The sequence below is a fragment of the Heteronotia binoei genome, chromosome 2 (genome assembly GCF_032191835.1).
Source record: "Heteronotia binoei isolate CCM8104 ecotype False Entrance Well chromosome 2, APGP_CSIRO_Hbin_v1, whole genome shotgun sequence".
Lineage (NCBI taxonomy): Eukaryota > Metazoa > Chordata > Lepidosauria > Squamata > Gekkonidae > Heteronotia > Heteronotia binoei.
In genome coordinates this window covers 43,702,148-43,714,695 of record NC_083224.1, presented here as the reverse complement: position 1 = coordinate 43,714,695, position 12,548 = coordinate 43,702,148, and the positions used below count along the sequence as shown (strand labels likewise).

Below are 12,548 nucleotides of genomic sequence, written 5' to 3'. Positions count from 1 at the left end.
ACTAGCCCAGCCCCAATGCATCTTCATAAGCAATTAATGGCAAAAAGGGAAAATTAATGGATTAATTGTTGGAAAGCTTCCCTGCTTGATTTGGAGACAGTTTTTACTTGCCTCACGTGACTAGGCCAGTGGCTATTACAAGCCTGGTGTAGATGCAGATTTTTTTTTTTAAATAAAACTTTAGTAGTATGACTCAACAAAAATATTAATGTACAAATGATTTATGTTATTGAAGGCATAGTTGAGCCAGAATTAAAAGCTAATTACTTTAAATGCATTTATCAATAATCTGGTCTTTGCATTACTGGAACTAAATTATTTGCCAATTGTTATCCTTAAAAATCATTTCAGTCTTGAAACAAAACCCACCTATATTCCATCTCTCCTTTTTTTGAAGGCTCAGAAGGGCTTGTGTGGAACCTCAAACCAGTCTCCGTTTGAGGCATTGGACTGGTACATACTTGTTCAGTGTCAAAAATGAACAGGGTGTTTCCTGAACATGCACTGAGGCAATGCAGCTTTATATTGGCTGTTTAACTGTCATGGGTTCCTTCAAGCACCCTGGGAGTTGTAGATTGGTGAAGGTTCTAAATATTCTCTGATACATACCTGTGCACCAATTCTATTCCTCCCAACAGTTTCTCCATGTGGTTCTGTTTTTGGGGACGTACAATCAATGTCAGCTCATTAAAGGACAATTTATGTAGATTTACTGACAACTAGGGTTGCCAACCTCCAGTTGAGGCCTAGATATCTCCTGGAATTACAGTTGATCTACAGATAACAGAGATCAATTCCCCTGCAGAAAATAACAACTTCAGAGGGCAGACTCTATGGCATTATAATCCACTGATGTCCCCAAACCCCACCCTTTCCAGGCTCCACTCACAAATATTCAGGAATTTCCCAACTAGGGGTTGGCAACCCTAACTGACACTATGGAATGAATTTCTGCTAGAAGTGAGATGAGGTGGCAAAACATTTGCATTCAGGCAGTGTTTTAGCTGAATTTGTCTGGTGTACTTGGGCTGAGTTTATTATATTTTAATTATGATTGGACAATTTAGTTTGTGATATTAATTGGTTTGCATTTTGATATAATTTGTGCACAGCTCTGGACCCTGTTTGGTGGAAAAGCAGCTCATCAATATTTTAATAAATAACATTGGGAAAGTCTATTCTCTCTCTCAGAAATGCAATTCCCAAGATTCTCCTCAGAGAAGGAATTATTTCACTCTGTGGCGCATCTGTGCCTTAAAATCCTGTAAGCAAACATACAAAGGATAGCATCTGGCATGACAGTCATTTTCAGAAGGGGCATTACATGCACAGAGGAGAGCATGCATGAGCATGTGGACTCCATGCCTGCCTATGTGTGAGCATGGTGAGGGTGCACGCCTGCATACAAAGTTCACACATAATCTGCAATATTTTAAAAAGTAGAATTATCACAGGGACAGAGTGCATGTGTGTACAGTTTGCACTAGGGATTCTGTGAAATTCACAGTGAGCAGAATTTTTATCACAAGGACAGCGTGCATGCACATATAGTTTGCACAAGGGATCTGTGAAATTCACATGCACGTTTGCCTGACAAACATTCCATGTTCAGCAGCCATAATCACCTGTGAACCAAGCCTCAGATCTGTTTGTGTTATCACCATATGGGCTGAACAACTATTGGATGCATTTGTGGCTGTACTTTAACTGTACTGGTGGAATTTTGTTTCCTTGTGGTTTCATTCCTTGCCTTGCAGGTGATTTGGCATCCTCACATTACCTGAGATCAGTTCTCTCCCAGGGTCATAGATGGTTGGATTAGGTATTAAATGACACAGGAGGGGGACTAAACTTTCTGTTAGACTCTGCATGGTACACAAAATAACCATGTAAACAAGTACCAAATGTTTTTAAACCATGTTTATAATCACTAGCTAATTGATTTGCTGTCTGTGGATTTGCATGCAATGATAACAGATCTGAGGAGGAGGAAGAAACTAAAAATCTCAAGATGTATAAGAATATCCATTAGCGAAACACTACTGATTGCACTGCTGGAATACATGAAAAGTAACCAGCAGTTTCAAACTGCTAAGTGACTGTTGAAAAATTGGCTCCCTGTTCACAATTAGTGCGGCAGTACAGCAGGGATTCAAGCATCCCTAGTTTGTACATGCATAGATGACAGGCTCAAAGTATGAAAGCTGTGCAGTAAGGAGGATCAGAGCTGGCATATTTCTGCCTACTTGTCTCATATGCACATTGAAATCAGTGAAAATTGTTTGAAGGAGATGAGTGTCTGCCTTTAATGATGGTGACTATCCAGAACTTCTCCATTGTTGGCAGGTGAAGCAAACATCTGCTAAATCATGCCAGCCCAATGAGCTGACTTGGTGTTTCTGGACAGTGTCAGGAATTTGTGGCTAATTAGAGAATTCTCTGGTTTCCTCTTGTTATTGCCAGAAGGAAAATGCACAGGCTCTCAGATTACATTGCCCAGAAAAATTTGAGGCCACTATGCTGCTTTCCAGAAATAAGGACATGTGATGGTAAAAGCAGCCTTTCTGATCTCATCCCAGAATAGAGAAACAGCTTCTTCCTCCTTGCAGTCAAACCTTAAACAAAAAAAGGGGGTGGGGTGGAGAGAAAGAGTTCATCCTTTGCCAGTGTTATGTCTGGGAACACTTGCTTATCAGCCAAACTTGTGTTTCTCTGTTATTCAGTCATCTGAATCCATACTTTCAGTTTGGATTTTACCTACCTATTGTGGTGTGATGTGAAAAATAGACCAGATCAGAGATCACTGCTTTATCCTGCATTGCCCCTTCTATGTCAATCTCGTCTCTTCTATCATATTTGTCTAGAAATTAAGGATAGGCACTCAGAGGCTCAGTTCAGAGATTTTGGGTGGGTAGCATAAACATATCAAACCAGGCCCACCTCGCCCATGGCTTTGGCCCCTCCTTGCAACACAAGTGATAGAAGTATGGGCTAGCAAATTGAATATTGATACGGCCATCAGTCTGTTCTCTACTTTTGTATTTCAGGAAGGCTGCCATCATTTTTTGTCCACAGTCCATCACTATATAATCAATGTTCGAGTCCAGTGCACCTTTAAGACCAACGAAGTTTTATTCAAAGTAAAAGCTTTCATGTGCACATATACTTCTTCAGATACATTAAAATTGAAGTTACCAGTCCATACATATACAGTAGGTACAGGATGAGCAGCAAATTAGCATATAATATAATTATGTTTAACAGATTTAAGGACCAAACAGGAATAACAAGCTTAGTTTGTCTGGTTACCATTTGTTTGGGGTTAATTCAGGGTGGAAGCCTAGTAAAGGAAATAAATGTATTGAGATTGGAGACTGATGGACAGATGTACTCTTCTTAAGCCTGGTTCAGGTGGGTATCCATGTTGGTCTGAAGAAGCAGAACAAAGTACAACTCCACTGGCACCTTTAAAAGCATCAGAGTTTTATTCAAGGTATAAGCTTATACCTTAAATAAAACTTTGTTGGCCTTAAAGGTGCCACTGGACTCAAACTTTGTTCTTCTTAAGCTTGTTATTCCTGTTTGATCCTTAACAGCCCAGTCCAGAGAACCGCCATGTAGCTGTGCTCGAGTGCAGAACTAGCATAGGCGGCCACAGTCAGCTCCCAAAGGGGAAACATTATGCTACACGTGGAGGGGGAGCGCGAGCCTGATGAGCAAGAGAATCACCCATCGCCATGGTGATTCTGCCCATGCACATGCCATTGGCCTGCTGCCGAGGCGGGGGTGGAGGAGGCACAGGCTCGTGCGGGACCACGGGATTGGCCAGCCTGTTGCATGTGACCGGGAGAGGGGGCGAAAAGCCCGCACCAGAGAGGCCATCAATCCCCACACACCCTCCTGCTGTCAGAGACTCTGCCAGTGGCAGACAGATGGGCAGAGGCATGCACAGACAAACACGAACCACAAAGTGCAAGAGTTCGCTGCTCTAAACAGTGGCTGGAATGTGTGTCTGGGAGCGGGCAGACCACCAAGTCCAAAAGACACCCACCACCACCACCTGGAGCCTCCCCCCCCCCCCGGTGTTGCCCTGCCACCACCCCTCGCTATGTGCAAGGAACACCTCCCCAGAGGGCCGCAAAACTCAGAGTGCGAGCCGCTGGGCATGCATCCACTTCATCAGCCCCCCCTTTGTGCCCTGCGCACAACAGCCCTGTGGGGTCAGGTAGGCCGTCAGGCCGAGCAGGCTGAAGGGCAGCACCCCCCTCCCCTGTCCAGCCACGCGAGGGCAGCGTGGCGGCTCATAGCCCACTCTTCCCCCCCCCCAAGACTCAAGTCTACCCACCCTCCCAGGCATTCCCTTGGAGAGGCCACTGACGGGGGGGGGGGGGTTGCCCAGGTAACGTGCAGCAGATGCCAAGCAGGAGAGACAACAGAGGGTACAGATCAGACTTTATTTTTCCAGAACATAGTGCAACAGTTTCCCTGGTGCATGCTGGGCAGTCTCACCATGGGCAGAGCGACGGGCAGAAACAGCTGAGGGAGTGGAGAGGGGGTGGAGCGGCACACATGGAAGCCTCTGTGTTGGATTCCCACCTGCAAAACAGAGACAGAGATCAAGAGCACCTGCAGGGGTGGCAGCTGGAGGAACAGGCTGCGTTTCAGCCAGCCGCTCTCTTAAAGGGACAGTCTCTGACCCACCTCCCCACTGCGGGGTAGAGGGCAGACCATGGGAAGGGAGCAAGTAGCAACACAAGGTAGCAGGGTCAGCAAATGCCCCCTGCTGGAGCCCACTGCCGAATTCAAGTGCCAGAGATGCTCACACACTGAGCAGTCGAGAGCGAAGGAAGGGGGAGGACAGTGGAGGGGCACAGTGCAACTTACCCAGCCATGAGTGACAGTCCTCGCATGCAGAGCCCATGGAGACCTGGAAACGAGCAGTTAGCCCCAGGGGAGAGACCTCGTTCTCCCCCTCGCAAGTCAAAGATACTGTCAAAGCAACCGTGCAGTGCAAAAGCCTTCACCAACATGCCTGCCTGTCCCTTCCCATACCGAAATGTATCTGGGACCCGACCAGCAGCGGCCACACACCTGGGTCAGCCCCCTCCTGTGCCAATGTGCTGCCCTGTGCCTCTGCTACACCCAAAACTCGGCGGGGTGGCACTCCACCCTCAGCCAACGGCAGCAGCATGCTGTGGCGACCGGAGAGTGGCGCATGCCCTATTTCCGCCGGCGCAGAGGAGGATACGCCGGCATATGTCTCCCTACCGCCGGCATAGCGGTAATTCCGCCACAAGAGCACTTTTAGCCCCCCCCCCTTAGGATTGTGCTGTAAATCTGTTAAACATCTCCATTATGATGCAGGCTAAATTGTTCACCTTCTATGGACTGGTAACTTGCATTTAAATATATTTGAAGAAGTCTGCATGCACATGAAAGCTTATGCCTTGAGTAAAACTTTGTTGCTCTCAAAGGTGTCACTGGACTTGAAATTATTCTGCTGCTTCAGACTAACAAGACTACACGCCTGAATCTATATTTAGTCAATATACACCATTGTCCCCTCCCCACTTTTTATTTTTTTAAAAATGAAAAAAAAATTGCAGTCAGTCAGCCCTGTGCTAAGTCAGAATTGGTTTCCCCTCACCTTGGTCCTGCAGAGAAGTTAAATATATGAACATGACTGAGTATGCTTAAATGCTAAACTGTGCAGCTAGAAATCCTTTTAGAGAGAGTAGTAACTCTCTCAAACTCATCTATACATCTTTTCCTATTCATATTGAGCATGGGTGTAAAGATCATCAGTCATGGCAGAACCAGCAGTGTTGGTTCTTTAGTTCTTGTTTGAACCAGAATTTGGCTTCTGTTAATTAGGGTCTCAAATTTTCCAGCTCAGGATTGATTCTCCTTCTAAACCAACAGGGCTTTTTTTGTAGCAGGAACTCCTTTGCATATTAGACCACACACCCCTGATGTAGCCAATCCAAGAGCTTACAGGGCTCTTAGTACAGGGCCTAGTGTGAGCTCCAGGAGGATTGGCTACATCAGGGGTGTATGCCCTATTATGCAAAGGAGTTCCTACTGCAAAAATAAAAAGCCCTGTAAACCAGCATCTAGGGGCACCAGAATCATCCTAGTGCCCTCATTGACCTGTGTGTGCCTGCTGCCTATATTTCAAGTTTTGCTGTCAGGATCATTCTGCAATGTGTATGAATGCCATTCCAGAACACTAGAGTGTTACTGAAGTCCAAACAACATTGTTGGCAAGATGCCCATCCTGTATAGATGTAAATTTTGGTTCTTTGTGTCTTGCTGCCTCTGCAGGAATTGTCATGTTTGCTGTTGGTGTTGGCAAAGCTGTTGAGAGTGAACTGAGAGAAATTGCCTCTGAGCCAGTGGATCAGCACTTCTCCTACTCAGCAGATTTCAACACCATGACTCATATTGTTGACAATCTCAAACTCAACATTTGTCCCGGTAAGCGATTGGTGGGTTCTAGGCTGTATGTTTCAAAGATTTGCACAATGTGTTCTATCAAATTCCATTATGTGTAGGTTGTTCAGTCGGTGCTCTGTCCTTCACCAGCAGGTGTTCCATGTCCAGACTTTTTAGCACTAAACTTGGTATCCTCCTACAAGAATCTGCTAAAATTACTGCGATGTCTCTTCTACCTCTCATCAGAGCTGTCCTATTACATTCATATTACACATGGGGAAGAACATTTTTTCATCAAATATCTTTTAAACTCCAATGGTTTGGAGTTAAAGTGACATGGCTTTCATGGAGAGTTTGGTTTTACAGAAAAGAGAGCCAGTTTGGTGTAGTGGTTAAGTGTGCGGACTCTTATCTGGGAGAACCGGGTTTGATTCCCCACTCCTCCACTTGCAGCTGCTGGAATGGCCTTGGGTCAGCCATAGCTATCACAGAGTTTTCCTTGAAAGGGCAGCTACTGTAAGAGCACTCAGCCCCACCTACCTCACGGGAGTGGGGGGGAAGGGGAAGGAGATTGTGACCACTCTGAGACACTGAGATTCAGAGTATAGGGTGGGATATAAATCCAATATGTTCTTCTATGATATAGATATAGATGGCAAAGCTAATAAGATGGAATATAAAATTCTCCATGCATTTTGCATATCTTGTTCAATGAACTTATTTAGTAGTTCACTGGGCATATGTAATGTCTCCTTCCTGTAAGACATGATAGAATGTAGAAGTTGCAGACAATTAAGTTAATCATTTTGCAGCATTTTCTGATTTTAGCTCTTGCCTTTCTTTAACCTCTAGATTCTTATTTTATTTACTTAGAGTAACTGGCCCAAGGTCACCCAGCAAGCTTCCTTAACAGAGTGGGGGTTTGAACCTGGGTTTTCCAAATTCTAGTGTCTAACCACTATACCACGACTCTGTATCTGAATGCAGTTTTCTACGGAATTAGCATGCCAGATATTTACTGGAACACACCCACAGGTGTTTAAATGTGAGTCTGCTCCAGATTTGAACACGTCTGCTATTGCCTGTCCTATTACATTCATACTACACATGGAGAACATTTTTTCACCAAATGTCTTTTAAATTTGGAGTTAAAGTGACGTGGCTTTCATGGAGAGTTTGCTTTTACAGAAAAGTGACTCGTAATACTTCATTCACCTTACAGCTGTGCTATGATTTAGCTTCTCATTTCCTGTAGTGATGCCCTTGATAATTCTTCTGTGGAGAATAGTTGTTTGTTTACTATATTTGTACCTGTTTTTTCAGCCAAAATTGGCTCTCAGAGGGGCTCACTGGTATTAAACAAAATTAAAACCATTAAGAACAATAAACATATTCTATGGGGAGGAGACTCTCTGCTGAGCCAAAGCCTGGAATTTTACTTCACGTTCTTCATCTGATGGCTGCTTCAGTGTAACCAGATGGGCTCACAACTGGAGCTAGTTCCGGGTACTGTGGAGGGCACATGACTATTTCCTGCTCTCTGTTGGAGAAGTTGCTCAAGTCTTGGACATGGCAAAGGTTGAACTAAACTATTGAATTTTCAGTCACATTAATTTATTTCAATGGGATATTTCAGTGGTGACCCAATATCTCTGAATTTAATCTATGTCTGTCACAGGGAACATTGCACATCTACAGCATCCCATTTAATGTCTGAGGCAAGCAAAGAATTCTTTTGCTTATTTCTCTCAGGGTATAACTATACACCCTGGGCCTTTTTCCCATGGAGAGTTAGTTACTTTCCAGTATAAGTTGGTCTTGAATTAGCTGACTCTTTCTAGACACTGGACAGAGGTGAACATCAAAAGAAGAGATTGCCTCACATCAAAGTTGAGAAGGTTCTCCATGGAGTCATGAACCTCTAATGTGGTTGGGAATCAATGGTGGATCATTGCTGAAGTTTCTAATGGATTTTTGTGATATTTCAGAGGAGGGCAAAGGGGAAACTGAATTCCGTAACCCATGTGAATGTGAGGCCCTTGTTCAGTTCCAATCAAACACTCTTGCAATCTTGGAAGACCTCACTGAAAAACATATCCTTTTTGTTGTAACCTGCATAAAGCAATGGGATACAGGAGTCAGGCTAAACCAGAACGCTGCTATGATGCATATTTGTTTGGGTTGGGGGAGGGGTTTAATTTGGAGAAGCCTGGGATAATACAAAAGTCAGGCATGTGGTGAACTATTCAGAATCAGACAATTAGAAATGTATGAAGTTTGTACTGAGTTGCATCAAAGCAAAGACAACATCCTTCCTTACTTGTTGAGACTGCAACATTTCCAGATGGGGTCCAGCCACTCTGTAGTGTGGGAGTAGTGTTATAACTAGTCTCTGAACTGCTTGGCCTGCTGGGATTCAATCCCTCCCTCAGTTGAAGAGGTTGAGTGTGACTGCCTTCAGTTACCTGCTTCCCCATAAGCACCCTGCCATGCTCACCTTCACTTTAAGTAATGGGGATTTTATTAAACCAGAAGTCTACCTGAAAATAAGTCCACATTCTTTCAATGAAAATTGCCCTCTTGCAACTCCTCTCTGTGGCCCAAAGAATGTGAGTCTTTCTGGATCAGACTGGCAGTCCATCTTGTCCAGCATCACATTTCATTCAACTGCAGGACTCCAAAAGGCCTACAAATAGGGCACAGATATCTTTCCCCTTTGTTGGTCCCCAGAACTGGCATTCACTGAATTTCTGCATCAAAACATGGAGGCTACCTTCAGTCAGTAGAGCTAGTAGCCATGGATGGAACTTCCCTCCATGAATTTGTCTTAATTGCCTTCTAAAGCCAACTAAATGAATGTCTATTGCTGCATCCTACATCAGTGAATTCCACAAATTAATTAGTACTACCTTTTTGTCTTTCTTGAATCCGTTGCCAATCAGTTGAACATAAGAACATAAGAGAAGCCATGCTGGATCAGGCCAACGGCCCATCCAAAAGAGCGAAAAGTTCTCTCTGTCTGCTTCCTCCAGTTAATAATTCCCGGCGGTTAATTGCTGCAGCAGTGTGTTCCCGTGAAAATAAAGAGGAGTCTTGGGGGCAGCTTAAAGAGTAAAGCAGGAATAAAATCTAACAATTGGTCCCAAAACAAAGTTTGCGTCCAGTGGAACCTTTAAGACCAAGGAAGTTCCTCAGTGAAACAGGCTTCCTCAAGAGGTGGTCAGCTCTCCTTCGTTGGAGGTGATTAAACATAGACTGGATGGCCATCTGACAGCAGTGCTGATTCTGTGAACTTAGGTGGAGCATGATAAGGAAGGCAGGAAGGATTGCATCAGTGCTTAGTTCTTGTGGCCCTTATACACCCAAGGAAATGCTGATCACCACTTTGGGGTCAGGTAGCAATTTTTCTCCAGGTCCGTTTGGCCAGGAATCCTGGAGGTTTATTGCCATCTTCTGGGCATGGAACAGGGGTGACTGCAGGTGTGGGGGGAGTATCTGTGAACTTCGTGCATTGTGTAGGGGGTTGGACTAGATGACCCTGGAGGTACCTTCCAACTGTACGATTCTATGAAAATTTAATTCAAGGTATAAGATTTTGTGTGCATGCACACTTCTTCAGATGCATTTAAATTAGTCCCAAATAAACCATCACAAAAGAGTCAAGGTTCCACAGAAAATAAAAGCACCTTGCAGTTGTTATATTTTATTCTGGCCATAGCTTTTCAGTGCCCACTAGGTGGAAGAAAATCAATTGTTTCCAAAAGATGCAGCAGTTCTGGCAGACTTAAGCTGTGTTGGTTCTCTCCGTTTGGAAAGGAGCTTGCATTGTTATGAGGAGTGGATTTTTTTTTCTCCAAAATTCACTTTTTAAGATATAGCCATTGATTATGCTTACAGTCTTTCAAAAAAGAATTTTTTTTTCTTTGTAGCTTTCTGTTACACCACATCTGTCCCCTTTTGTATATTTAGTTCTTGCAGGGTTGCTTTTTTATTTTATGTTACATACTACAGGGTGATGCTTTAGCAAGAAGAGAGAAAGGTTTGGGAAGACACTGCCTGCCTATGATTATCTACAAATTGTGAAGAGCCTCCCTTCTTGCCCTTCCTTAAATTTCTCTCAATGAAATAGGAATTAATTCAAAACAGATGACAGATTCCTAAAAAGAGGGAAAGTATTGTTGGATTTCAGGGAGAAATGAGTAAAGAGAAATAAAGCTAATTTCTCTTAACTGCACTATGAGTGATGCTGAAATGGCTCCCTTCTGGCAGATGTAATGCATGAAGGGGCCCTAATTGATAATTCTGAAGAAATCTTCAGTTGGTCCCAATGGAGGCTTCATAAAAAGATCAACATTCCACAGCAAACCAGAAGGCTCCTCCAGATAAATGGTAAATGGTAAATGTTTAATATTTGTGAATCATCCAAACATGTCTTTTCCCACATGTTGTGTTTGCAATGTTGTGTTTGCATTGTACAGCTGTGACCTCCAGCTCCCTTTTTATGTGCAGTAAGTGTTTGTTTGATCATATTGTCTTCCTTAATGCAACTACTCTCTCAGATGACTACAAGACTTGAGCAGCTGGAAAACCAGATTGCTGGCAAAAAGTGATTACAACAAGCAGCCTCCTGAAAGTCGGAGCTCAGACACATTCCCTAGCTCATTGTTGACATTCCTAGACCTGTTGTAAATGACTGTCTGTTCTTATATCACAGGATCCTGAGGGGAGGGAGGGGAAACCTCTCCTTTCTTCCTGGGCTGAAAAAGAGGACAACACTTCATGATGGAATAATATTTTCCTTTGCCCGAAATGGATAGTAGGGCTGAGCTATCAGTTCAGCCTAAACAAGTGGACATTTTAGGGAATCAACATGAAGTGGGGCATACAGCTTCCTCGAGAGCTACTGGGATTGGTTGACATTAATGGAATCTGCCTTGAGGCTTCACAACAAACCCAGGAACACCAGAGCACAACATGCCTTGCTAGAAAAGAGAGTTCCTCGCTGTTAAGGTCTGTTTAGGCCCAGAAGCCTCTCATGTTCTTAAGCAGAAGAGCAGTACTTTTGTTTCCCTTGTATCCTTCACTGTGAATGGCAGTGCCTGCAATATCTTTAACTACACATTTTTGCTTCAATTGCACACAAATTCAGTATCTGATTTTAAAATGAAAATTATAATTTTAAAAAAATTATCTAGAATAAGATGCTCCCAAAAAAACCTGCAGAACCATTCTCTCTGCCATTGGAACCATTCTTCCTACCACTGGCCTGACTTTGACAGTATTGATGGAGAATTTGTCATTTATTCCGTTATTTTTATCAGATAGTTTTTTTTTAAAAAATTCTATATATTTGTGTTTGTATATATCTTTCTTTCTGAAAGCAGGGCAGTTGCATTTTTTAAACAAGCGTCTTTTTATTGTATGTAAATTTTTATCTCAAATAAACTTGCTGAAGATTTCTAAAACACTTCCCCCCCCCCCCAGTGAAACCTTGAAAAAATGACATTGATTTTATTTATTTATTTATTTACATTATAGTCTGCCATTCTCAAAAAGACTCAAGGTGGATTACACAGTGTAAGCTGATACAATCAACAGGATGGGACATCCAAGAATTCCCAACCTTTCAAGGCTGTGGGCACATTTGGGATTCTGACATAGGGTGGTGGGGACAACTAGAAAATGGCTGCCACAGGAGGAGGATCCAGTCACAAAATGGCTGCCACATGAGGTGAAGCCACACACAGAGGAAGCCTGAGTGCTGGGGGGAAAAGTAATTTTAAAAATACACTAGGAAAGTGGAGTGAGAGAATAAAACCAGAACTCATTGAAACATTTTAATCTGCCTAGCTGATCAGATCTCCAGTGGCTAATCAGAAGCCCCGCTGGTCAAGTGTTTCAACCTCAATTACCTTTATGCACTTTCTAAAACATTTGGTGGGCATCAGGAAAGGTGTTGGTGGGTGTCATGGTGTGCATGGGCACCACATTGGAGACCCTTGTAATAACACAATAAGATTTGGCTTGCAGAAATCTGAAACAAAGCATAAGCTTTTAAACATGACATATTAAATGATGCAGAAATTACACAGAAGAAACATACTTGAAGCAAC

The 12,548-nt window shown here is 43.3% G+C and overlaps 1 protein-coding gene across 1 annotated transcript in view; it reads left to right on the top strand.

Moving 5' to 3' along the window:
* Window positions 1-11,766, top strand: part of MATN4 (matrilin 4) — a 67,501-nt gene extending 55,735 nt beyond the window's left edge. Inside the window, exons 9-11 of the mRNA XM_060230896.1 lie at window positions 6,325-6,477; window positions 8,424-8,528; window positions 10,987-11,766. Of these exons, the coding sequence (XP_060086879.1) occupies window positions 6,325-6,477; window positions 8,424-8,528; window positions 10,987-11,045 (317 nt within the window). The 3' untranslated portion in view covers window positions 11,046-11,766. The remainder of the gene's footprint in view (window positions 1-6,324; window positions 6,478-8,423; window positions 8,529-10,986) is intronic.
* The last annotated feature ends 782 nt before the right edge of the window (window positions 11,767-12,548 follow it).